At 44.4% G+C, this 27,618-nt stretch overlaps 1 protein-coding gene across 1 annotated transcript in view; it reads right to left on the reverse strand.

Moving 5' to 3' along the window:
- Positions 1-27,618, reverse strand: part of DDX31 (DEAD-box helicase 31) — a 74,231-nt gene that overhangs the window by 18,875 nt on the left and 27,738 nt on the right. Inside the window, exons 14-18 of the mRNA XM_021718202.1 lie at positions 20,687-20,737; positions 18,861-19,000; positions 14,332-14,413; positions 7,583-7,694; positions 1,414-1,582 (exon numbers count right to left, since the gene is read on the reverse strand). Of these exons, the coding sequence (XP_021573877.1) occupies positions 1,414-1,582; positions 7,583-7,694; positions 14,332-14,413; positions 18,861-19,000; positions 20,687-20,737 (554 nt within the window). The remainder of the gene's footprint in view (positions 1-1,413; positions 1,583-7,582; positions 7,695-14,331; positions 14,414-18,860; positions 19,001-20,686; positions 20,738-27,618) is intronic.

Consider the following 27,618-nt stretch of genomic DNA (forward strand, 5'->3'; position numbering starts at 1 on the left):
GTGGCCGGGAGTGGCCACTGCACTCCAGTCTGGGCGACAGGGTGAGACTCCAACTCAAAAGAAAAGAAAAGAAAAGAAAAGAAAAGAAAAGAAAATGCAGGCTGGGCATGGTAGCTCATGATTTTAATCTCAGCACTTTGGGAGGCTGAGGTGGGAGAACTGCTTGAGCACAGGAGTTCAATACCAACCTGGCCAACATGGCAAGATCTCATATCAAAAAAAATGTTTAAAAAAGGTCCAGAACACACATCAGAAGGAAACTGGAACTTCAGTTCAAGCTCCCCAACTCCAAGACTGACAGCCATCTCCATACCCCAGGTGGTCTGTCTCCCTTTGCTACGACAGGCTAGGGAAACCAGGCCCTCACCAGGTTGATGGAGTAATGAACACTTCCTGTTTCCAAGTCAAACATTGTGTGGGAACACGCAGCAAAGTGTGGTGCCACCTACCAATTCTCAGAGTCAGGGCAGGTATGTGATGGCATCTGTAATTCACGTATTAAAAGAAGAATACACAATGCAAAGTCGCCACCCAGAGTGATCAAGAATTGCACATGAGAATCAGTGCAAGTGGAAGAAGTCTTTGTGCCCCAAACGTCTGTTCAATGTGCCCTTCCCACTCACCACTGCCTACATAATCCTGGCCACCCTCCAAAGCAGCTCATGGAGCCTCAGGTGCTCTAGCTCCTGTAGGGGCTGGTCTGGTGCTAAAATAACACCATGCCTCGGAGGAGAGGAAGACCTTCCACGGACGTAGTTTGCTGAGGGAGGCCATCTCAGCAGTGTGAAGACAGACCCAGAGCCCAGGCTCCAACCTGCAGGGCAGCACTCCTCTGATTCTCCTCTCTCTGTGACCTCTGGACAGTCCCGTATACACTGTCTTTGGGAGGAGAGGGAAAAGGTCACTGTTCCTGCTTGAGTGCTCAGCCCTGGAGGTGCATCTCAGCACCACGGAGCCTAGCGCCAGCCCTTGGAGCCTGGGCTTTGGCAGCTCCTGGAAGCTGAGGCTCAGGAACTCGCTCCTCCCCTCTCACTGAGACCAGGCATGCCACCAGGGCTAGGCCAGGAATATGCTGGAAGTCTTCATAGGAACTTCAGATGCCTTCTGGGGTGGACTGTGGCACCAGTGAAGTTCCGGGTTACTCAAATGGCAGACAGTCAAGACAACCCGACAGTTCGTCTTGCTGCTCCTGTGAATCCCCCACAACATTTGGGCCCAACAGGAGACGACACTGAATTTCTGCAAGATTAGGTATATTTCCTCTTGTTCCAAGTGCCTGTTTCATTAGAGAAGGGCAGATCTAATGAATAAGCATCTACACTGAGCATTTCAGCCTACACCCATCTCGACTCTCTACTCCTACTGGATGTTCAGTCACCTGTCACAGGACAAATTTAGTTCAGTTCCTCTTACCTCTTCAGGGGCACTTTCTTCTTCTTTCTAGTGGCGACACTAAGATTTTTGGGAGCATCTCTCAGGCCAAAGCTCTTAGCTACATGTCCGAGGTGGAGGGATCTGACGTGGAAGATATGCTTCAGCTCCCTGGGGTAGGTTGCATAGGCCTGGATGAAGGACTGCAGGGCTGAAAGGAAAGAGAGCGGGGAGGAAGGCTGTCAGAACTGGGGCCTCAAGGTTCCAAAGTTTCCAGCCCAAGCGGTTCTCCTTCCTCCTGTATCTTGCCAGGCAGTGGGAACACAACCAGGACAATACAACATACACAAACAAATCCATACTTCTGTGAGTTTCTTTAATTCCTAGAAAAACAACAAAAAGCACAAAACCAAAAACTATCGGCTACAATGATGGCTTGCATAAGCCCAATAAAAACAACGCAGCAGGGCAGGCCCTGTTTTCTTCACAGTCAGAGTCTGGGGCCCACCATAGCACCAGGCTGTGGTGAATGTTTGCTGTTGTGAAAATGACTGAAAGAAGGAATGAATGAAGAAACTAAGAACTGCTCAACATAGGATATCATTTCCTTGTAAACCCGAGGAAGTGGTCAGACACTTTATTATGACTGTCATGCTTACTATGAATGAATGACATTACCACAAACGTCTGCTCAGCCACAAGTCAGCTCCCAGTACCCCTGTCATCAGGTAATCACTGATACCAATTCTTCGTGTACTCTTGTGATTTTAAAGTCAAGTTCATTTTAAAAGTATCCAGGACTGACTGATACAGTGCTTCTTACTCATTCAAAGAAAATGAAAAATGCATCTTTAAAAGAAAGAAAACTATTAAATACGTAAAAAGGCCCATGAAATGATTCACCCCTAGAGGACTGCCAACCATTTAGGGAAGTTCATCATAACTTCCATCCGGAAAGGTTCGGTCCCCTTTTGAAAGTTAAGAAAGGGGGATCCTTGTTTTAGATCCCAGCTCCAGCCAAGAAGAACCAAACTCGTCCCCAGGAGGGTGGTACTTTGGCTAGGCCTTAACGAGTCATTCCTTTGAGGAAGGATTTTCCTATACCTGGTCCCCCCTTGAATATCTTGAAATAACAATAAAAATTGGAGGTCGGCACTATTCTCCCTCCCATAGTGAAGGGGAATGACTCGTCCTGAAAAGCATTCCCTGTCCCTGTCACTGCTCACTTTACTTCCAAGTCTGCCCTTTTACCAGCCAAGCCAGAACCCAGCCTCACACTATCTTAGGCACCAAACACCAGCCTCCTTCACCCTCGCTTGTTGAGCCACTGGACTGGCAAGTTTGCCCACAGCTTAAACATAATATCCCAGCAGCACCTGGAGATTGGCGTTTATGAACAGTAATAAAAAGTGTCATTTTAGCAGATCAGCTCCTGGAAGGATCCAGGGGAATCCATCAAAGCTCTATTTACTGAGCAAAGTGAACTCCTTTTCCCAATCGATGAGAAATAATAACCAAGGCAACTCTTCCACACCCTTCTCTGAAATCTGTGCTTACTCCCCTTTTTAATAACTGTGGACTTTTTCAAGGAAAACCTGTAACACTTCAACAGGTCTGTCCTGTTTGGAACGTTCTGACATGAGGGTCCCAGACACAGAGCTACATGTCAAGTCCTCACCGGGAAAGTTCTGCTGCTACAATGACTTAGGAGAGTCAAGCCTCTAACTCCCTTTCCTTCCCCAATGCCCATTTTCTCTGGCCTAAAAAACCAGACTGAAGCCAAGCCAAGAATCTGCGCTTTCCAAACCTCAGTTACCCAAATCCTGGCCTGGACCTTTTCACCTCACACCTCTCTTCTGCGTAAGCAGACAAGCCCCTGCGCTTCCTTCCACCGTGCTCACCTCTCCTCCTCTCCTCCTCTCACCAAGCCTAGGAGCTAAGCACTGAGAGCGTCTGTCCCAGGAGATGCAGGTGCCCAGCTAACAGCTTTACAGGGATAATGAGTTTGCCGAGATGTGGCAGGAAGTGTTTTCTCCCCAGACAACTGGTCAGGCAGCATTTCACACTGCATATTTTTACTAAACCTCCTTGTCCTCAAGGCTCCTGTCTCACTGGGGACAGCGACAGTTGGTTGTCCTCACAAACTCGCATAGACTCCCATGTCTGGAAAATTCAGAGAAGCAGGAATTTCAGGTGCAGCAGCAGCTGTCTGTAGGACCTTCCAAGGGGCAGGATGTGGCTCATGTTGGCAGTGTCTGGAATGTGCAGAAGGAATAGGGGCTGTGGGACTAACACAAGTGGAAAGCAGAGGAGCAACGAAAACAGACATTTGCTTGGGGTGATGGAGGAAGCTACAGGGAATTAGAGTTCAGTACTTACAGTCGCTTTTTCCTGCTTCTTGCCAGCTACTTAAGGTGCGTGAATTAGGGGAAATCGGTTTTAAACTACCTCAGGTGGACATTTTGTCCCTTCTCACTCCTGGACATCTGGACTGGAAACAGTGGTACCTCATGGATGACTCTTAGGATTAAGAAGGTAGAAAGGAACAGAACTCCAGCCTGTTGGGTGAAGAGTCCTTGCTCCTCCTAACTCTGCCTGCCACTCCCACAAGCACGCCCTTCGGTAGAGAATAAAGGCAGATGTATCTTCCTGACACACCAACACTGACAATTACCAAAAAGATGTGAGAAAAGAGGTGGCTTGTTACAGTTCTCTTAAAACAAAGCATTTGGCTAAGTGCCTGATCTACCTCTGAGCCCACTGAGGGGAGAAGAATGATTTGTCATCACTGGTATGGGCTTTCTGGATTTTGAGAAGCACCCCTTCCAAGCACGGGCATAAATCCTACATGGGGAGCTCCTACTCCCCAGGGAGACCTGAGGACGGACATGATTGAACCACAGGAGCAGTGGTCATCAGCAAGTGGAAGACTCTACATCCTGAAATTTCTGTTCAGGGGTCTGGAATTCAAACTCACGTTACCATTATTTTGTGTAGCTTAAATCCCAGCTACAAGATGCAAGAAACTAGAGGGGAAAAGGGCAGCTCCTTCTGGAAACTGACAACCACTAAATGCTGGTGATTAACCACGACTGGGTCAGAAAATGCAAAAGGAAAACAAATGCATACTTGGCCCAGTTTCCAACTAGTTTTCTGCCATAAAGGCAAAAGCCAGCTGCTTTGTTAATTATTCATGAGGTGGGTTCTGAAATGGCATAAAAGGGAAAAAGTCGGTAGTGGGGAATTTGCATATGCAGATCGAAATGCAAAAGATTGTAGCAACTTATGGGGTGTAGGGGCAGTTCCCACGTTATGAATTCAATGCCTTTAGGACGGTGAATATGTGCATCTTCTCCCAAGCTTCTCAAATTCAGTCCTATGTAACAGGAGAGAACAGTGGACAAGCTTTGTGTCTGAAATGGGGTGACCAAGATCTGGCATAGGCAGTGTTGTCCCAAGTCTATGATCAATCTGGCGTGGAAATCATTCGCAAATAAGATAAATGATATATTTATTTCCTTCATGATACAAAAATGTTGGGAAGTCACCCACTTCAATATCCTTTAAGTAGAAATAACTCTGCCTGTTTCTTGATATTAGCAAGGTGACATCAATGATGACAATGGTGACAGAAAACCCAAAACCACGTTCTCTAAGAATTACTTACTATAACTTCTACTCCAATGACCTGGACATCCTTAAATAGTTGCAGGCTCAACAAAATATCTGAAGCACCACTGACATAAAAATCAAAGACGACAGTGTGGGTTGATTTCTTTTCCTTGCCACTTTGTTAGCCCTGAAATGCAGCAGCACAACACCGAGTTATGCATCGCACAGCCAGCTGAATCTGCCTGACTTTCATCAAAGGTCTGTAAAGTTACCCTGTGACAAATACCTTTTTCTCTTAAGAGATATATTCCCATACTCCTCTAGAGGTAGGAAAACCCCTAGGAATTGTTGAATTCACTTTAGGGAAATGCTAAGACAGGATATTATTAGAGAAAAGTCTAGAAGGATATACAGTATATATGTAGGAGATACAATGGCAATTACAGGGACTCCATCTTTTACCTGGTACAGTTCTGATCTGTTTGAATTTTATGATGACAACCAGAAGTTACATTTACAAGTCCTAACAGGTGTGGCCTAACCCATTTTCATCACTATTTCCTGGTGACCACAGTTGCCCGTGAGGCAGGCTCCCAGTTTGCACTCTTGCTCTAGAGCCTTTCCTCACACAGCAGCCATGTGATCTTTTCCACACCGAGGTCAGATCAGGGCACATCTCTGCTCAAATCCCTCCAGGCTCCCCCTTCACTCCTGGGAAAACCCAAGTCCTGTGTGATTTGGCCTCAGTCGCCCCCCCATTCCGCCCACAGTGCTTTCCTCCAGGTCCATACCAGCTGCTCCCACTGCCCAGAACACCCTTCCTGTGGAGCTCCAGGGCTCATCCTGCTTCAGATTTTTGCTCAGGTACCCCCTTCACAATGAGGCTTACTCTGACCCCCCTATTTAAAATGCACTCTGGGCCGGGCTCGGTGACTCAGCCTGTAATCCACCGCTTTGGGAGGCCAAGGTGAGTGGATTGCCTAAGCCCACGGGTTTGAGACCCGCCTGGGCAACTTGGCGAGACCTCATCTCTACAATAAGTCAAAAAATAGCCAGGCGTGGTAGCGCGCGCCTGTAGTTCCAGCTACTTGGAAGGCTGAGGCGGAAGGATCGCCGGAGCCCAGCAGGTCGAGGCAGCGGTGGCCGGGAGTGTGCCACTGCACTCCAGTCTGGGTGACAGAGTGAGACTCCAACTAAAAAAAAAAATAAATAAATAAATAAATAAATAAAATGCACTCTGGCTGGGTGCAGTGGCTTATGCCTATAATCCCAGCATTTTGGGAGGCTGAGATGGAGGATCATTTGAGGCCAGGAGTTTGAGACCAGCCTGGGCAACATAGTGAGACCTTGTCTATACAAAAAAATTTTTTTTAAATGATCGTGGTATGGCGGCACGTGTCAGTAGTCTCAGTGGCTCAGGAGGCTAAAGTGGGACAATCACCTGGGCCCAGGAGGCAGAGGCTGTGATGAGCCATGATCGTGCCACTGCATTCCAGGCTTGGCAACAGAGTGAAACTCTGATTTAAAAAAAAAACACAAACAAACAAGAAAACCACTCTGCTCTGTCACCCACTTCATCTTCCTTACACTATTTTTTTTCATGGCCTTTTATCATCTTTTACTAGACCATCAAATTTGTTTATTTTGTTTATTATGCTCCCTGCCTGCTGCCCTCACACCTCACTAATATGCTAACTCCACAAAGGCCAGGTTCTTTGCTCTGATCCCTCACATATTCCAAGCACTTAGAGCCCAATTCAATAAATATATATTGAATGAATAATTACAATAAATTTCTATCTATAGAAAAAAGAAAGCATGCTACAGTGCTCCCATAGTGGTAAGCCAGTCTGGTGTGTTTCTCGAAATAGTAGACAACACAAAGAATTGTGTTGATTCTCTAACACAAAGTCAGTCTCATTAGCACACGAGTCAGTCTTTAGCCAAAACATTCTGCTGGAAAAAAGTATCAGCTATTGTAAGCCCCCTTCCCCTGTGTACTGCTCACCGCTCTGAGTGAACTGCTAAGTCTACACCTAATGTCTGGCGATCCCAAGAGTCAATTTATCCTACAAAGAGGGTCTAAATACTAGATCAATACCAACTCTTTTACACATTTCTGAGGAACTGGGTTCACGGTCCATGGCCCTTCCTCCACACTGTTCTTTCTCATTTGTCTTTGTACCTTCAAATAGGAGCTGCTTGGGTCTAATATTTCCAGCCCTCGCCTTCATGTCTAATTTCCAGCTCCACAGCTATTTCTACTAACATGTCACATCTCTTCTATCTGGTTTTCAAAGAAAGAGAAAAACAGATCCCTAAGATCTAAGTTGTTGGGTCAAAGCTCTAGTCCTGATATAAGCCAAGATAAAGCCTCATTTGTGCAAAACATGGGGCAGGATGAAATTAACATTTAATATCACGTTAAAGCCTTCTGAGCCTGCTTTCAAACCCTGCAGAATTATGGAGATTGAAGGCTTTGGCTGGTGAGCAGAGACCCCAGGTTGGCCTCTCCACCTGTTTGGGGGTGTGAGGTGAAGGTGGGGGACGGCGCTCTGCTGCGCTATCCATTCCACAATCACCTAAGAAATCGACTGACCTTTCTTTGCCCAGGAGATCTGCCTCTCACTGGAGTGCACGTAATCTTCAAATACCGTCTGCAAGACTGTGGCTCGAGCTCGGATTTCCTGGGGGCCAGCAGCATGGGATTTCTGGGAGGGTGACGGAAGGATTAAAGGAGAGACAGAGTCGGAGTCAGGAATAATGAAGCAGTTTATAATAGATTTAATAACAGTAAAATCACACAGTAACCACCTAGGGGCCAACAAGGGTAATCCTTTCAATATTACTAGGGAAGAAAAGGAGCTATAAAGATGTTAAAGTCAAGCAAAGATGAGGATGGCTTTGTGAGGGAGCAGATCAGGTCTACTTATTTATTTACTTATTTACTTACTTTTCTTCCTGACCTCTTATCACCCATGATCAAAATGAAAGACCACTGGAGACATTCTGGAATTTTCCAAGTCCAATTGCGTCATTTAAAACATAATTGGACATGAGTTGTTTGTAAATGAAACTTGTATCTCCTGCAAATCCTCTCCCTTCCCTTACACCCATCAGTGGAACGTGGACAGTTTCTCTTAGAGAGCATTCCACAGTGAACTGCCTAAAAGAGTTACTCCTATCCTTGAATTTCAGAGCATGCTTCCTTGGTTCCTAGAGAGGTTCAGGCTTCCAGTGTTTCCAACTCGTTCCTTCAGCCCATAACAACCATGCTGAGCTCCCAGGAACCCATTAAGAAGCAGGCTGTTCCAGCAAGCCACATTCAGAGACCTGGATCTCTGCAGCAAACATTCCCTCTGTAAGAAGTAGCATCTGTACGCATGGAGAGACCATACCAATGGAAAAAGTTGATCAAATATACAATTATTTCCTTTTCATCTTTTAGCAGTCTCAGATAAAAGATCTCCTTGCTTAATATCCCCATGAAAACGAGTGGTTTTCTTTCCTGTATCTTAAAATATGAATGCTTTCTACTGAATGTGAAAAGGAGACTCAAGAGAACAGAGATTCTCCAATCCAATGGGCCAATCTGCCAAGTGATGCTCATGGCCTGAGTGGTGCCAGGAAGCCTCTACCTCCACCCCCACCCCCAGTGTGAGAGCCAGGTCATGCTTCCTAACCTTGCAGAGGTGGGTACCAGCACCTGCGTCTGGCCCGATCTAGACTCCCAAGCCCCTCTTCCACTCTCAAGGCTGGCAGAGGAAGAACAAAGGGCAGAGAAGAAAAAGCCTCATTCTTTGGATCGATGTTCACCTCTACATTAATAGAGACTTAACAACCCGAAAATGTTTTTAGTTTAGTCAAATCATTCCTGCTACCTGTTTGGTTGATGATAGTCTAGCTGATTCCATAGTACAAGGTCCCCCTAAGGGTTCTATCCACTAAGATGTCAGGAGAAAAGTCACTCAGGAGCTGTGTTACCAAAGTGGACATTTGCTATTGTCATTAACAAGGATTTTTTTTTTTTTAACCTGCCTAACTGATGTGAAACGCAAACTTTTTTTTTTTGCTGCCCTCCTTTCGTTAAGCCACCTCAGCAGTGCAACTGTCACCTTCCCTGCATTTTTTTTTTTTTAATATGAATGTGAAATTAGCGAGGATGCCCTTTCCCCTGGCGGACAGAATCCTCTGTTATTAAAAAGTAAAGCACTTTAATAATGAAAACTTTTTCCTCTTTTTCCTGTGTTTTAACTGTTTAAAATTAATGAGAAGGGCAGAATGGTTGTCAAAGCGATATTGAAAGCCGGGTAGCCAGGACCGAATAAGCACAAAAATCCCTCTAGAGTGTTAAATAAACAGAGCTCCAGCCCTCTCCGAATCCCTCTGTTGGTTATTGTATACATTCTGTAACAGCTCTCAGAATAGATCTGAGAGCCAGAGAGGCAGAGAGGTTTCAGAATTCCAATAAAGGCCTCAAATTAAAGACAGCCTGGTGCGAATTCCAGGAGAAAATTAAAGAGACCTCAAGCTTAAGTGACAGGTGACTTGCTTCTGTGTCACAACTGTCAGGGGATTTAGTGATAATATGGCAATATATTACAAAGGGCTTTTCTTATTCCCCCCTTTAGGTTTCAAAATGAGGCATCTTTTCTTCCCAACCAAAAAAAAAAAAATTACATATATGTAATGTGAGTGTGTATACAAGTGAAATATGTAGAAAAAAAGATAAAGCCGGGTTCACACGTTTGAAATGATGAGGTCAGTTTTAGTAAAATCTAAGAAAAAGTTAATGGCACAAAACATAATATACAGTCCTCGGAAAAAAACATCTCATTCCTCCCCTCCTCCCACTTCCCCAAATACTTTATTTTAAAATTGCCCCTCTTGAGAATGAATGAGGTGTTTTTCAGTTGTCTTCTGGGGAGGACAGTCTAAATTTAAACTGAAGACAGAGGGGGACAGAGCGATGCAGCACCATCTCAGCCCCAGACAGGTAAATGCTCCTGTAATGAGAGTGGGTCAAACCCCCGAGGGCACGCGAATCCCCAGCAGGACTGGCTCTTCCACCCTCAAAGACACAGACTCAGGACTGGTTAATGAAGCTAACTCACAACTAGTGGACCATGGGTAGTTTCGAAAAATACATTTCCAACAGTCTATCTGCACTCAGTGCGCCTTTGTCTCTAATACCCTACTGATCTTGGAAACAGACCACCACACAGGAAAACAAGGGGCTCTGAACTCAGTTTGTATCTCACAATGCCAGCAACAGTTCCTTTGTTAGGACAAGTTTACAGGCTTATTTCGTGGGACAAAAAAAAAAACTTGTAGGAAAAACATGTTTAGGGGTGTGTATACTTTCATGATGAAAATTTCACACCTATCAAGAAAGCAACAGATGAGTCTAAGATAAACAGGCTGGACTGTTTTTGTTAAAAAGTTTTAGGTGGCAGCAGTGGTGAGAGAAAGTATTTTTGGTATGTGTGCTTTTTTGAAAGTACGTGCCTTGATTTTGCCAGCTACCAAGACATTTTTAAACTGAATGGGAGGATTTTGTTTTAATCACTTTATTGCCAAGCTGAGTTTTACCCCCATGGTCCCTAGAACCTCCTGAGTACTTCCCAGTAAAGTTGAAAGATCAAATTTATTCTCTTTGTAGGTGGGTGAACATTCACACACCCAGACATAGCTATATATATTTTATATACCTAAATATGAAATATACATTTTACAGATGCTTCACTCGCTTTCTTTCTGTTCACAGAAGCCCAAAAAAATATGTGTGCCAAAGGGACATTTACAATGGACTTCAATCGAGCTGGATGAACAGGGGCATTATAATGAGGTGTCTGGCTATATGAAGAATATAAAAGGCCAATCTACTAAATCTACATTTATATGCCTAGCATTTGTTCACAAGCTACAGAACTGCCCAAATTGAGAACAATAAGATATACTGTACTTCTTATGAATCACAGAATTAAAAGTTGCTCCCAGCATTTACTTTATTTTTTTTAAATCACTGACATGGATGGCACACATAAAATACTCTTCTACCCTGTACATCTATGTAATAGTTAGTCGCACAGTCTAGTTAGTAATTAGTCACATAGTCTAGTTTTTCTTTTGAATTAAGTTAAATTTGGCCCAATAAGCCAGGTCTTTAGCCACATGACACCCAGAAACTCGCACAATTAATTGAGCTTTCTATGTTAACCAGGCATATAAAAAATTCCCAACCCTGCTTAGCAATTTTTCTTTCCAAAAACAAAGATCACCAAACCTTAAAAATATCAAAGCATTCAACTCTTTCCTATCCAACCTTGTAGAAGCTTGGGCTAAGATCATAAGACAGAGCCTCTGGTCCTAAGAATTTCCAAGGTCTGGAACTGTGCAGAGCACCTTATGTTTCATCTTATTTAAACCTCATAGTAATCCTATAAGGCAAAGTACTCCTGTTCCTCATCTTACAAATGGGCAAACTGAGGCTGGGAGAAGGTCTCTGCCCAAGGTCACGGAGTTACTAGCTGTGAAGCAAGGATTCAAACACGTCTGCCTGTCTCTGGGACCCAGATCTTACCCATGAAGTTATAATGGCTCCTTAAGTCTCAGGAAGTCTTCGAGGCTGGCCTCAAGCCAGGGAAAAGACTTAAGGAGAAGAATTGATGCTGCAAGGCCACAGAAGGGCAGATGTGAAGAAAAAAAATGACTGCGGCTTGCTGCTGAAAGAGCAGAGGGCAATGCAGCTGCTCTGCCCCTTCTTTGGGGACATGTCCTTCAAGAGGGGCTCACCGCCTTGCACGGCGTCCCAAGCTGGGCAGACATACACAATGATCAACTCCCTGGAGAGAGGTGATCTGTACTCAGGGATAAAGACTGACACCAGAGCCAGGCCTAGAAAGAGTACATGTACGACTAGGTTGGATCAAACTTTGGCTGTCTCATCTTATAATGTTACTGCTCGCTCTTGGTTCAGCAGAGCTGGCAGATGCGAATGTTCCACTTATTATAATGCAGCAAAAAAAGGCACTGTGATTCGTGTCATTCGTTCTGGACTTCGATTCCACATCTGCTACTAACTTATGTGACTGCTAATAATAATAATAATAATAATAATAATAATAATAATAATAACAGTAGTAATAAGAAACACCAAAGCCGGGCTCAGTGGCTCAGCCTGTAATCCAGTGCCTTTGGGAGGCTGAGGTGAGTGGATTGCCTGAGCCTGCGGGTTCGAGACCCGCCTGGGCAACTTGGCGAGACCTCATGTCTACAATAAGTAAAAAATTAGCCGGGCGTGGTAGCACGCGCCTGTAGTTCCAGCTACTTGGAAGGCTGAGGCAGAAAGATCACCGGAGCCCAGCAGGTCGAGGCTGCGGTGGCTGGGAGCGGCCACTGCACTCCAGTCTGGGCGACAGAGTGAGACTCCAACTCAAAAAAAAAAGAAACACCATTTGTTCTCGTGCATGACTCTCAGAGCGTCAGCACTGTTTCTCACACACTCTTCCAATCTCCTTATGGGAAGAACATCATTATGATCTCCGCTGTACAAGTGAAGAAACGGAGGTTCAGAAAGGCCTACTACTAGCACAAAGTCATACACTGGTGACAGATTAGGAATGTGCCCCTAAGACCACGCTTTTTTTTTTTTTTTTTTAAACAATGCTTATGAGAGAAAAGAAAGGGAGACATGGTAGACCTGGCATGGGAAAAAAAACCCACCAAGGCCATGCTCTTAACCATTCTGCTACACTGCCTCCCTGCAATGCCCTACTGCTCCCTGGTCCCACAAAGCTGTCCTGAAGCTACAGTGAAGTCTCTGAGGGAACTTTACCAAAAGGCCAAAGAACCTCAATCAGAATTTACGGCAGTTCCAAAAAGAGCAGACATGCACCAAGACCAGTGAAGATCTGTCTGGTTTCTGGTCAATTCGCCTGACACCAAACTCTTACTAAAGGATGGTTTGAAGCCTAGTATGGCTGGGGGGTTTTTTATATCAAATACTGTATTGTTTAAAATAATGTGTTGACCAACAGAGTCTTTAATAGCTTTTCTGGTTCACAGGAATCTTTGTTGTGGTACTATTTGTTGACGACATTTCACCTCCATAAAAATGGCTAACGTTGCCTTATTTAAAAAAAAACTTAGTTCCATTTTCTTGCTTTAGTTAATACTAATGAAGACATATTGGTATATATAGTTAAACACCTGTGCTTTGAAGTTGGTTGCCTGATTTCAAATCCCAGAAGTAATGATTATTAGTGTGCTCTGTGAAAGTTCCTTACCCTCTCTAAGTCTCAGTTTCCTCATCTATAAACTATAAACTTGGGCAATGTTTATCGTATAGGGTAGCTAGGAGGATGAAAACAGACTGTGCATGTAAGTAGCTTAGCACAGTCCCAGGTCCAGAGTATACACTCAGGTAACAGAAGTTATGATTATTTCCTCTCCTCTGATTAGATAACTTTCCTTAGATACTCTCTGGACTAAGAGAACTTAAGTCAAGGCCAGCCGAATCTATTCGCTGCCTAAGGGAGAACATTGATTCAAATAAAGGCATATGCTGAAGCATAAAAGGAATTCTGAGGCCTCATCTATCTGGATCTTATTTTCCAGTCTGTCCTCAGGCGCAAAAAAACAAATATAAAATACTCAAGTAATTAACATCTCATAGACAAAATTATAAACAGCAACACTCGACACACATATGTGAGATATACTAAGTAACGGGTTGGGGTGAGGTGAGGAAATGACAGTCTAGTCGGGGTGCAGCCTCAGCAAAGAAGCAGGAAGGATGCTCAGGGCTCTCTGCACCTGCTCAGAATCTCCATATGGAACTGCATGGATAATAAAAATTTTTCTTCTTAATGATCTCAACTTTACTCTTCCTCTGTGGATAGCGCACACACTTTAAAAAATGGATGAACTGAGTGTGTCTGAAAGGAGACACAGAGATGTTTATTTTTTCCAGGCTGCCTTGGATGGACAGGTCTAGTCAGTCGTCCTTGCTGATAACCTGGATAGGGACCACCAGGGCTGAGCGTGCAACGCTGCCTTCAGACTCATTCTGGCCTGGACCTCCTTTCTGGGGAGCCTGCTGGTGCCTGGAAGACTTCCAGAATAGACTACAGCCCATTAACCGGATGAGACCAGCAAACACATCCAGAAGCAGAGAAGAGAAAAAAACACAATCAAGACTTGGCCTTATCTAATGTTCATGCTTCTTAAAATACATGTTCTGTTTGACAGAGGAAATAACTAACCCACACACACAATCTCTACTATCCCAAATCAAGAAATGAGTTATGTCTGTTAGCAGCAAGCACAATAAATAATAAAACTCACCTGGTTTCCCCACCTTTTCCCTTTAAAACAATCATCCCTCATCAGAACAGACAAAATATCTTCCATCTTAATCTCAGAAACACTGTAAAAGGAAGGACATGTCAAGGTCAACTTTTTGCTTTTTCAGAAACACCCCAAATCCTGAATGCATAAAACTGGCCTATTCTCAATCAAATTAGACATAAAGTAGGAGTGATGCCTTCAGGAAAAGGAAATATTTTCTTAAACCCTTAGGGATTCAGAAGGAAGAGGACCCCTAGGATATCAAGGGGACAGGAACATATGCTGACGACTTCCTTCGTCACTCATGAATCGAAGAGAAGTAACATAAAGAATTCCCTTAATAGAGATTGTGTCACTATTCCTAACAAATCTTGAATACTAAAAAGCACGCCTGCTTATTGACATACTCCCTTGACTTGAATGGATGGAAAGAAAAAGCATTTTGGATAGTCTCTTTCGTTTTTATACCTTAAAAAAAACAAGAAAGAAAAAAGGTGGTCAAGTATTCTCAATTCCTGAGTGAGCATCCCAGTGAGGGAAGAAAGTGAACAGAACTCTACCCACAGCAACACTGCCCTCTTGTTCCAACTCAGGGAGCTTCGTTACTTCTGCCTCTTAATTATGAAGGGGGTAAGGACTATGAGAATTGCAATGACTCCAGAGTTACATGCAAACTGCTAAAGCCGAAATTTGGGCTTCACTCGTGAACAGAAGTCATCAGGAACCAGAACAAAACAGTCAGGCCTGCCTACCACCAGTGGTGTCTAGAAAGTCTACACATCAACCCATCGTCTGCAAGGCCACATTCGAATGTGGGAAGCAGATGCAGACTCGTGTGTTCAAGATAAAGGAGGAGATACGCTCTGCTGAAAAGATACTTTCCAGGGAGAAGGAGAAAGAGAAGGAGGAGTTCTGGGGGGGAAAAACAGATCATAAAACGACAAATGATTTTGTTGTATGGTTTTTTTTTTTTTTTTGAAAATGTAACAGCAAATTAAAACATGAATGGCAACCTCTTATGTGGGAGCAGACAATTCTCCCCGTTCCCCCCAAAGGTGACTCTGACAAGGCTATGAATGAAAATGTCACGTCTCTGACAGCGATTTCCCTGAGATGTGTCATCTCCTCCCTGAACACCCCCAGCCCCCAGCCTCTTCTCTCAGCTGCCAACTTACAGCCCCATGGATAAGTGAAGCCTTTTACAGCAGCAAGAGTCAATCGGAGCAGGTAGAGCACGAGCCGAAGGGCAGCAGTCAGGGGGAGATGCCCATGGTTTCATGGGAAATCCACCTTCCACAGGGGAGAGCACTGCACGGCTACTGAACTCGCCTCATATTTATGCCTGGCAACTTGAAGAGCAATGAAAACAGAGTCCAGACCTATCTTCTTCTGTGTCTATCTGATTTGCCTCTATTCATCATTTTTTTCTTAAGAAAAAAGAGGAAAAATACACAAGTAAGAAATGTAAAAACTTGGGAGTCGAATCCTGCATAATGCCATTCACAGTCAGAAATATAAAACTCTAAATATGGCACAGAAAGGCAGTTTTCTCAAATGCACCCAAGTGCTGCTATTCCAGTCAGAGTGCAGCTCATAGGTTGGGTGTCCCCACGGCAAAGCTGAGGGACTACACACCCCAAGTGAACAGGAGCTGAGAGTGAACTGGAGTGATTTACAGTTTAAAAGGGACTTCTTTCTCTTTCTAAGATACCGTGGCTTCTGAGGAACAAAGCAAATCTACTGTGATTATTTCTGGGTCTATCAACAGATCTGAATCACCCCACCTTAGGATGAAATGAGATAGATAAATAAATAAATTCAGGGAACTGTCTTCTGCCTGATCTAAGAAATACATGTTTGGATGAAGCATTTACATTTTAATAAACCAATGATGACTTTCATTAGAAACCCATTTAAAGGGAAAGGAGGAAAAAGTTAAGAAGTTAGTGAACACAAAGAAGTCAAAGGATGCAGAAGCCAAGTTCTGAACACTTAGACAGAGGTGGCAAGGGCCCAGGGAACCTGTGTCTTGCCCTGTCTGCTAAATTAAATTGTCAGGTGAGTTCCACAGCACTTGGTCTGCAAAGGCAGCCGGCAATTTGTTGTGATGGCCCTTGCTGCTGGGAGCCTCGGCCCGCCTTCTTGAATCTTCCCTGTGATTCATCAACCCTCCCAGCTGCCTGGCTCTCATGTTCTCAGGCACAAAACAGACACACAGGTGTTCCTCCTCCTCCTCTTAATAATAATATTTTGGAGTGTACCTCCTGGATTCCAAAAATGTTCGAGTCTGCTTCTTCCCACTGCACTTAGCAACTAATTCTTTAAAAATTTTAATTTTTTGTCAATGTCAAAGAAACAGCTTATATAGAGATATCCTATTACAACCCTTTCTCCAACAGAAATGAGGGCAGATAATGCACAGCTCTAACGTAATAATCCAGATCTTGATGTCTGTCTAGACCGATTACATTTAGCACATAAGGCAGGTCATGCCTAGGCCCTCCAGCAGGTGAGTTTTCAGGGGAAAAGCCAGCAAGGCGGAACTGATACAGGATGCATCCCTCCTCAGAAAAACTCTTAGACCAGACCGAAGAGTCTTTCCCCCAAAGACCCACCTCTCTTCCTTTCTGTACTTCCCTGTCTTGACTTCTCAACTTCCTCTTCAAAGCTATGTAGTTGGTATCACTCAGCTGTCTTTTTAATGTGAGCACTATGTTTGACTCACACAAATGATGGCACACTACTTTTCCAGACAAGATCATCACAGTGAGTAACCGTACTTGTGTCTAAAATACACCTAGTTTACTGATAATTTGGTCTGTGCTAATTACTGCTTTCTCTTTTCAAATTGAGGTTTCTATGTGAACCCTTCATAGCAATCAACTTGAATGTGTTTATTAAAGAAAAATTCAGAGAGCAGAAAGAGACAGAGCACCCATGCTGTTAACTCCGGCGTTAGACTATTATCGTCTGTTTGTAACATATCACTCACTGATTTCTCAAGAGGAGGTCAAGTCAAAGTGAATAGACTCGGGAGAATATCCAGAGAGCTGCTGATGGAGAGGACTGGGAGAGTGTGAATCTGTAGGGCTCAAGTGGGAGGAAGAGGAAAGAAGTATGGAGCCGTCAACAGGTGCAAAGGTGCTATGACTACATTTTCCATTGTGGGGCCACAACACCAAATTCTGGAAGTGCTTTCTAGACACGTACACAGTCCTGTGACAGAGAAAACCAGCTACAGACTGTGACAGGCTTCCAGCCAGTGAGAACAGGCCAACGGAAGAAAGAGAACTACTGATGGGCTTTTGTTTCAGCTCCCCATGCTTCTGGTACGGCACTGGCCTGGATGCTAAAAAGGCCACAAGAGAAGGGGTAGCCTCTGGCCACAGGGAGCTTGAATCTAGCTGGAGAAGTGCTGGGTGAGAAGTGACTAATTGATCCACATGAGATTTCCTTCACAAAAAGACATAACACGCATAGCTTCCTGAAACAATTAAAAACCACTTACTCCTTTAAGTGACAGAGTGTATTAAGGAACAAATCAGATAAAAAGAAAGCCCAACCTGAAATTATCCCCAGGAGCAGGTTCCAGCTTCCCAACACTGAAGAAGCATGGCGCACTCTCCAAGAATGCCCTCATCTACAAACAACCCTGTTCACACTAACAAGCTGGGAGGAATCTTGAAAAGTCACACTAGCATAAGCAGGAAAGTTCTGCAGGGTGAAAACATGGCAAGTACTTGTGGGGACAGCCACACACAGCTCTTGCAAATGGGTGGCCTGTACCCGCCCCTGTCCCAGGTCTCCATGCCTCTGTTAGGACTTTTAGTTCCAGTGTACGATGCAAAGCTTTTCCCAGCACTGTACCTTAGGGGGAAAAAGGTCTTAGAGTTTTACTTAACACTTCGCATAAGACATAGGAGGAGGCAAAGAAAAAGATAGAGAAATAAGATCATCCCATTTAGTGGCATAGCTAAGATGTGTGTCCACAGCACAGCCGGCGTTTTACTCAGGGGAATGAGTCGCTGAACTGACTGCGACACAGAAGATGATGGCTGGAAGCCCTGGTAGTGAACATGCAGAGCGTGTTTCAACTGCCTCTTCCTGAGGGAGATGAATTGTGTGGTGAGTAAATAGCATTATTTTTTTCAAAAAGGCAATCAACTTTGAAGACACAAAACACTGATTGCAAGGAATTAAAGTTGTGAATTAAAAAAGGTCTTCCAGAAGCTGACTGTGAGAGCCGTGCACACCTATTTCACAGCAAGAGAAATGAAACACAGACCTCTAAGAGAAAACCAAGTGCAACTGATGGCCCTATGACTTAGTCTGGCAATGCAATGAAAATTGTCATGTGCTGATGATATTAAGGGTTTTAGTTTTTGCCACTGGCTATTCTGGGACTCATTTAGGGATCACAAGGGTTAATGGCTCTTCATCAGCTTACAAGGCCCATCCGCTGTAAAAAGCGACAGAAAGTTAATTAGGTGAGATCAGCCGAAACCCCGTTCAGGTTTCTGACTCACTTGATTTTGTGAGAAGCCAACGAGTTGACATATTCTGCCTCCGAAGGAGCCAAAATGAGCAGGCTGCTCCCATGGCAGCCAATCCGGGCGGTTCTTCCAATCCGATGGATGTATTCTGCAGGTGAAGATGGTGCGTTGTACTAAAAAGGGTAACAAAAATGAAGGCATTCATAGATCAAGGGATTGCCATTAATTGGAAGTGCAATACCCCTCACCTGCCTCCAGGTATCCCAAGAATTAAATCCGGGTGCTATGGTTACCCTAACACAATCACAAGGAAGTCACTCAACCCTGAAACTTCTGGCTTCATTGGAAATAACAAGGCTCTGACACGCAAATGTGAACAGTGGCCAAGTTTCAGATAAACGAGAAATCTTCTTGTCCCAATATCTCCTTTTTAATTTGACTTCTCCACAGGTCTCTTCATTTCCCTATTTACATCTTTTCACAGAGGTGACTATGCAAGGTGAAAATGCAGGCAGGTGGGGTAAACTTCCCCAGGATGACCACATGACCTTGGCCTACTTCCTTGGTACACAAAGAAGCGGGGATGAGGCAGCAGAGGACACTGGATGATGCAAGGATGATGGGAGCTGATGACTCTGCTGGCAGAGGCCATCCCTGCTCTGGGCCACCAGGAGCAGGCCCCGGGTCCAGGCCCCACCACCTCACTGCAGTGCCACTCAGTCCTGCTCAAGTGGCATTGCAGGGCAGGTGAGAGGTGGGTTCCCTGCAGGTAGGCATGTGATTCTGCTCCGTGGAGGGCACTGCTGACTCAGGGAAAAAGGCAGGCTCCGGAACTCAGCAGAAAGGATTATGCACAGCATTTTATGGTGTTTTTGGCAATAACTTTGTCATCATTAAAGCTAATTGGCCATGTATTCATTCTTCCTTGTTTTCCCTTTGCCGCTATACAAATGAAAGATCAGAGGGCTGAGGTGAATATCCTATACATGATGCTAGGCATAGTAAACTAATCAATATTTACAATATAAGAAGGTCTAATTGATCCATTTTGTAAAAGGCAAAAGAGTTATTCGTTCTGAAGAGAAACCAGGGCATTCCATGATCAATTTCATTATGTCTGGCCTCCTGCACATTAAAATCATCCTTGCCTTGTCTTCCATTCTCTCTGTGGCCGGCAGGAAAGAAGACACAATACCTCTAGTCCCCAAGTGATCATCTGTGGTGAGCAGCTCAGATTTCCTAGCCAGTGACAGGCATACAATTCCACTAACATGTGAATAAACCATGACTCACGTAAACAGGGCAAGTGTCCCCGGGCCCCCACACAGAAGGTCTGAAAAATATCATTCTGCAGACTAACGAAAAGAAAAAACAAAACTAAAACCACTAGACTCTAGTGCTAACACCTGTACCCTCTGGCAAAGCATCTAAGGCTAGAGGTATGTGTAAGATGCTGTCAGGAACTTAATTGCTCCCTGCAGGTCAATGTACATGGACACGGCTCTCAGGACAGCTGAGCAATCTCCTTCTGGACACAATGAGGCCTCCCAGGGGCGCTGGTAATTCCCGCTATTTTCAGATTGCTGAAATTTTGGTTTGTGACATGAATTAGTCTGGGAGCAGGAGAGCCTGCCACCTCCCTCCTGTGAATGCACACTGGCTGTTTTGCTGCAGCGCTTAGGTGGGCTGGGTTAAGGGAAGATGTCAGGAGAATTGTGCAGATAAGGCTGGTTTGCTGCCTGGTTACCAGGGCAACACCCAAGAGTATAATAATAATTATTCTACTTAAAGCCAATGCAACTGTTCATGATCATATATATTCCTGCCTGCAGCTTACACCTTAACAACCAAAAAATTACCTGAACAATCCACGTGACTTGAGGGAGATCTAAGCCCCGAGCTGCAACATCCTTTAAAACAGAAAAGAATATGGTTTAACAGTGAATTTCTGAACCTTTTTGAATCCTGGATATGTTTAATAACTTAACGCAAAATCTGAGCATTCAGTCACCCCCAGCATCCCCCAGCATATGCACGTTCATGTGTACAAGCACACACATACCCTACACCCCAATGCTGCACACAACTTCATGGGGCTAAGGGACATTCTGAAGTTCATTTATGGTTAAAAAATTCTGATTTGGGGCAAGTTCTACAGAATCTCCTGGTGAGGGAGTCACAACTTACTTCGCTAGAACAAAAACTATAGGTAATTCTCAGTTGTGTCATGTAAGAATTCTGGAAATTTCTAGCATGTTTGATTAATTTGCATTTACCTGAAAAACCATTTCAAGATGAACACATTCTTGGATTATCCTCAGTTCACAGTTAGAGCAAAGCCTAACCATAACCCACCTTGAAGTATGATTCCAGAAAATCTCCCTCACAGCACTCACAGTGGAGGTGAGGTGCAAAGCACTTACTGAGGACTTGGTTTACTGGCCTCAGAGAAGGATCAAGAAAGCCCCCGCCCCCTCAGGAAGGATCAAGAAAGCCCCCATCCCTCCCAATGGCTAGATTAGGATGTGGGCCCAAATCACTGATCCCTTCCAAGACTTAACTGAACAGCTGAAAAACTTTCCAAGTAGTGGAGATTTACCTTTTCTTTTCAACTGGTCACCATTCAGTGAGCAAAACTTCTCTGCTCTCTCTAGTCTCTCACTATTCTGGCAGAGACTAGAAAATGAGAAAGCCCCTATCTTTAACAATAAAATTACACTCAACATTCACTTTCAAGCCTAATAGTCCTAACAAGAGTCTTCTCAAGGTCTACTGGGTACTTACAACATATCACACACTGTGCTGAACATTTTAAGGCTGTATTGTCTTGACTTATGCTCAAAACAACTATTAGCCCCATTTGACAGGAAATCTAAGTTCAGAGATGGTAAATAACTGTTCGGGGACACACAGCTAAGAAGTGGAAGTAACTCTCAAATCCAGGTCTGCTTTACTTTTCCAAGGCTATGCTGTATCTCTCATATGCTGCCAATGGGAATCCCTACGATGGGGAATTTGGTACTGTCTAGAAAATTATATATGTACTTGTCCTTTGACCCTAAGCAGTATCACTTCTAGAAATCCATTCAAAGATACACTGACAAAAATACAACGCGATATATACACGGGGCTATTCATCTCAGTAATATGTATTGTAGATCCATGGAAAAAAAACCCATTGTCTACCAACAGGAGACAAGTGGATAAAATACAGCAATACCCCATCTAACAGATTACGACACAGCTATAAAAGAAACAAAGATTTCTATGTACTGATATGGAGAATCTCAAGGATATATTTTGAGTGTGCACAATATGCTTTTGTGTAAGAAATTGGGAAAATACAACTATATATGCTCATATTTCAGTAAGGAACAATGGAAGGAAAAACCCCAAAGCTCACAAAAATAATTACCTATAAGGGTGGAAGGAGGCAGGGAGGCAGGACAAGGCTGGAAGCTGGACTTCCTTTAATGAACCTTTATATTTCTGACTCTGAGACCATGTAAATGCCTTGACTTAATTAAAAAAGACAATCAGCTGTCATGCAATAGAGAATACAGAGTTTACCTATGATACCTATGACATAGTCTTGCCAAAATACCCCCAAACTGAAAACTAGAACCTGAATCTAATCAAGTATCTAGATTTAACAACTGGCTTATAAGAAATATAGAAGAAAGAAAACCATGTTAAACACCATGAGGACACAATGAGCTAAATTCAGAATGTGGGACATTCTAGAGGACAAAAGATCTACTTTCTTCAACAAAAAATTAAAGGGGGGGGTGGGAAGAAGGGTAAGAAAAAGCAAATAAGCCGGGCTTGGTGGCTCAGCCTGTAATCCCGCGCCTTTGGGAGGCTGAGGTGAGTGGATTGCCTGAGCCCACGGGTTCGTGACCCACCTGGGCAACTTGGCGAGACCTCATCTCTACAATAAATCAAAAATCAGCCCGGCGTGGTAGCGCTCGCCTGTAATTCCAGCTACTCAGAAGGCTGAGGTGGAAGGATCGCCGGAGCCCAGCAGGTCGAGGCTGCACTCCAGTCTGGGTGACAGAGTGAGACTCCAACTCAAACAAAAAAAAAAAGAAAAGAAAAGAAAAGAAAAAGCAAGCAAAAGCAAAAACAAAAACCCTAAATGGATGGGGAGAGAGATGAACTGACAACCAACACCTTGAAAGAGGCTCACAAAATTGCCAACTGTGGTTATCTTTGTCAATTGTTGTCTGCTGTGTTTTTCTTTTAACAGCAAATGCGGCTGGGCTCCGTGGCTCAGCCTGTAATCCCGCGCCTTTGGGAGGCTGAGGTGAGTGGATTGCCTGAGCCCACGGGTTCGAGACCCGCCTGGGCAGGCGAGACCTCATCTCTACAATTAATCAAAAAATCAGCCAGGCGTGGTAGCGCATGCCTGTAATTCCAGCTCCTTGGAAGGCTGAGGCAGAAGGATCGCCGGAGCCCAGCAGGTCGAGGCTGCGGTGGCCGGGAGCAGCCACTGCACTCCAGTCTGGGCGACAGAGTGAGACTCCAACTCAAAAACAACAACAACAACAACAACAACAACAACAAATGCGTATCACTTCCCCTAAAATTTTTATTTAGAAAAATGTAAACTCCCAGAAAAGCTGGGAGATAAGAACAGTGTATACCTGTAACTCCTTCATCTACAATCATCGATTGCTAATTTTTGGCCTATTTGCTTTCTCTCTCTCTCTCCCTTTCTCTAGACACAAACACACACATACACACACACATTTCTAGAACCATCTGAAAGTAAGTTGCAAACGTCTGGATATTTTAGCCCTAAATACTTTAGTATCTCCTAAGTAAAAGAACGTTCCTCCACATAACAATATGATCACATTTAAGAAATGTAATACTGGGCTGAGGTGAGTGGATTGCCTGAGCCTGCGGGTTCGAGACCCGCCTGGGCAGTGAGACCTCATCTCTACAATAAATCAAAAAATCAGCCGGGCGTGGTAGCGCATGCCTGTAATTCCGACTACTCGGAAGTCTGAGGCAGAAGGATCGCTGGAGCCCAGCAGGTCGAGGCTGCGGTGGCCGGGAGCGGCCACTGCACTCCAGTCTGGGCGACAGAGTGAGACTCCAACTCAAAAACAAAACAAAACAAAACAAAAAAAACAAAAAGAAAGAAATGTAATACTGAATAACATTTTCTAATGAACAGTTCATGTTCACGTTTCTCCAGTTGTACCTAAGATGTTTGTTACAGCTGCTTTTCTTCCCCACTTGAGATCAGATCACAGAGCATACACTCTCCTGTTGTCTTTTTAGCCTTCCTTGGTCTGGAGCGGCATCCTTATCTTTTATTGACTTATTTCATTTTCTGATGACTGTCATTTCTGAAGAGTCCTGGTGTTTTGGGGGAACATCCCACAGTCTAGATTCGCCCTCATGATAAGGCTCCAGTTAGGCCTTCTGGCAGGAATGGTGTGCTTGCCACAGCGTGGTATGTGCCTTCCACGGCTGGAGACATGAGGGTAGGTCTGTTCTATCTGGGTAACACTATGTTCAGTTCCCTGAACATCATGCCCTCCATTGCAATGGCATCTTTCTTCTTCCTAATGGCAAATAACTAGGGAGTGAAACTCTGAGACCATGCGAATAACATGGTCCTGTGTCCTAAAACTTTTCGCCCCGGGCTTTTAGCACCTATTAATGCTTCCTGTCTGTATTCATTGTCACCTTGATGACTGTCTTAGTCTATCATTTCTTCCTTTCGTTTCACAGCTGTGAGATTCTTCTGGAAAGAACAGCTTCCCCCACCAATTTTCTTTAAGTATCACAAAGAATTCACACATACAGATTTTTTTTTGTTTTTGAGAAACACCATGCAAAATTTCTATAAGAAACACACTTCCTGCATCCCTCAGATTCAGAGGCAGGACTTGGGAAAGACACAGTCCGACCATCACTCCCCTAGGACCACCACTGAAGGACCTCATGACTGTGGGCCTTCACTCTCACCTGGAGGTCTGCAGGCTACCTCTGAATGGTGACTGGGCTGCACTCAGAAGTAGGTAAGTAGGAATTTAATGTTCTAAAAGTGTGTCAACCACCCACGAGGTGTTTTCAGACAGCTCCCACATGCTCTGAAAACTGATGTTGCAGAGCTGGTGCCTTTGAGAACACAACGTAGACTGTTCTCTACCTAAAGGAGAGCAGGAACTGCTTTCTACACTAACCACAACTGATGTCTTTGGAAAAACCGGTGAGTTCTTAAATCTGCTAAGCTATTGTTAAGAAATGATTTACTTTATTTAAGTGCTCTGCAGTGGGAGAAACATGCAGACAACGGGCTGCCTGAGCTTTACAAATAGGCCTTGTCAAACATTTAATGCTCATTGGCTTAGTAAATTCAACCAAGACTCTAAAACGGCATACAACGTTCAGCAAACTCACTCTGGAATGAACGCACAAACAGCATGGAAGAAAAGAGGCCGACAGCCTCTCACTGTGAGTCTGTGTAGTTCTGTTTCCCACTCGAGTGACCTCACTCTGGACAAATGGCTGAGATGCACCCTTCCTGTCTCCCACTAATGTTTGTGTTGGGGGAACCTCACTACGGCCAATTACTGCTGACCACTCTTCTTGTTTTCTTTCGCCCAGATTTAATCCAGCCATTTCGTTAGCCACTTCTTTCTCTTCCCAGCCCAGGCTACCACAGAGAACGAGGGAAAGGAACAACAGTCTCAGTCTAAGAACAGAGTGAACTGGACATCTTAATTCAGGTTCATTTTAGGAGCTGTCCAATCTGGGCAAGTCAAGTCAGCTCTCTGAGCATCGGATGACCCACCTATAAAATGGCTATAAGAACTGTTCTATTTATCGCATGAGGTTGTTGTGCATACCAGATGAGAACATATATGAACAATGTCTTAAGACCTCTAAATCTTCGGATCCCATCCATTTCACAGTGAAGCAAGACTTGGTGTGGCAGCAAGTACATAGGTGAGTCAAAAGTCTCTTCACTCTTCCCCATCACCGCTTAGTCACTGCCCCCTGACTCCCGGGACAGAGGGCCCACAGAGGCAGGGGGCTGCTCCACCTTCTGGGAGTGCTATCAGCCAGCAACACCAGATCCACAGCAAACTGGTCTGCCAAAGACTCCAAAGCTTCCTGTTCTCTGCCTGCTCTTAGAACTTAGACATGGCTCAATTTTATTCCTTTCACCTAATTAGGGCAAAAGAATTGCTAAAGTCAGTTCTGAAAGACACTCAACGGTGAGGCCTTGAAGGCCCTGGGCTTGACAATTGGCTGCCTCCATGAGACCTAGGAGTACAGATGGAAGGCAGCTTGCTCAGGTGCCAGCCTGTCAGTTGGATTAAAATGACTCATTTATTTACCCAAGAACCTCACAAATGCTTTTACTAACAGGGAGAGGGGGCCTGCCGTCTTTCTGAGAAGGGACGCAGCACACTCGCCTCTGACGCCTTCCCGGCCTGCCAAAAGTCATTATTGCCGTGTGTGGAAAGCCATCAGCAGGGTACAGGCCCCCGTTGTCCGGGTGACAGATTGGACTGCGTAATCAGAGGAGGAAGGAGAGAGTGCAGAAGCTGTCAGAGGCGAGAGATCTTGGCTGGAGCCGCCAAAAAACTGGCAACATGAGTTAGCGTAACTGAGTAAACAGCAAACAATCTCCAAATGATCTTTCCATGAGCACAAATGAAATCAAATGAAAAAGATAAACTTTACCTAAAAAGCATACCCCAGAGAAAAGCAAGAAAGTCTCCATTTAATTTGGGGCACTGAACTGACATTCCTGTGACTCTTACAGCCTTCTCTCCTTTGTCTTCTAGCCTCCTGGCACGATGGAAATTTCCCAGGAGGAGAGGAAATTAAGAACTGCACAGACATAACAGTATGCTTCAAGCAAAAAAAAAAAAAGAGAGAGAGAGAGAGAGAGAGAGAGAGAGTGGAGGAAAGCAGCACAGGTGATTGAGGTGAATCTTCTGTAAGGAAACGCATGGACTGGACAACCAAGATGGAGTCCAAGGACTATCAGTCGGCAGACCCAGGTAAAGCTGGAAGCCTCTTTTCTTTCTCGGGAAAAGGTTACAGTGCCCCATTTATCAAGGGACAACCAGGAAGAGCCCCCTGGACCAGCAGAAAGGCTGATGACAGACTTAAAATCAGAGGTGGCTTGGAAATTCCATTTTCTAGTCTTTCAGTGGTATTTCTCTTTATAAACTTATTAGCATAATGATGGTCTCAAAAACCCTGTTCCCTTCCTTTGGCTTAGGGTGAGTTCTTCACTGCAGGCAGGAGGAAGTAATTAATGTTTTGTAAACAATCCAGTGTCTTCTATCTGATTCCTTTGGTCTCTTGACTCCATCTGGGGAAGTGGCCTTTGGACTTTCAACGACTCCTTCCTGCTCATCTCTACTCTCTACTTAACTTGGCTTTTTCTTAGATCTAATTTTCCAGAGGAAAAAAATTACACTGCAAATGTGTAAAGACTTCTCCTCTTTCACAAACTGGTCTCTCCTGCCTAACTACCCTTCCACCTCTGCCTGGACTCTATCTCAATGTGGTCAGACATCTACCAGTTACAGCATACAAAGCCAGAACTGAGTCCAGAGAGAGGTGCATGAAATTAAAAAGTCCTTGCTTTTAATATATTTATATTGCTGGGCTCGGTGGTTCAGCCTGTAATCCCGCACCTTTGGGAGGCTGAGGTGAGCGGAATGCCTGAGCCCGCGGGTTCGAGACTCGCCTGGGCAACTTGGCGAGACCTCATCTCCACAATAAATCAAAAATGAGCCGGGAGTGG

The sequence above is a fragment of the Carlito syrichta genome, unplaced genomic scaffold (assembly GCF_000164805.1).
Source record: "Carlito syrichta isolate Samal-C Ts95f unplaced genomic scaffold, Tarsius_syrichta-2.0.1 Scaffold311915, whole genome shotgun sequence".
NCBI lineage: Eukaryota > Metazoa > Chordata > Mammalia > Primates > Tarsiidae > Carlito > Carlito syrichta.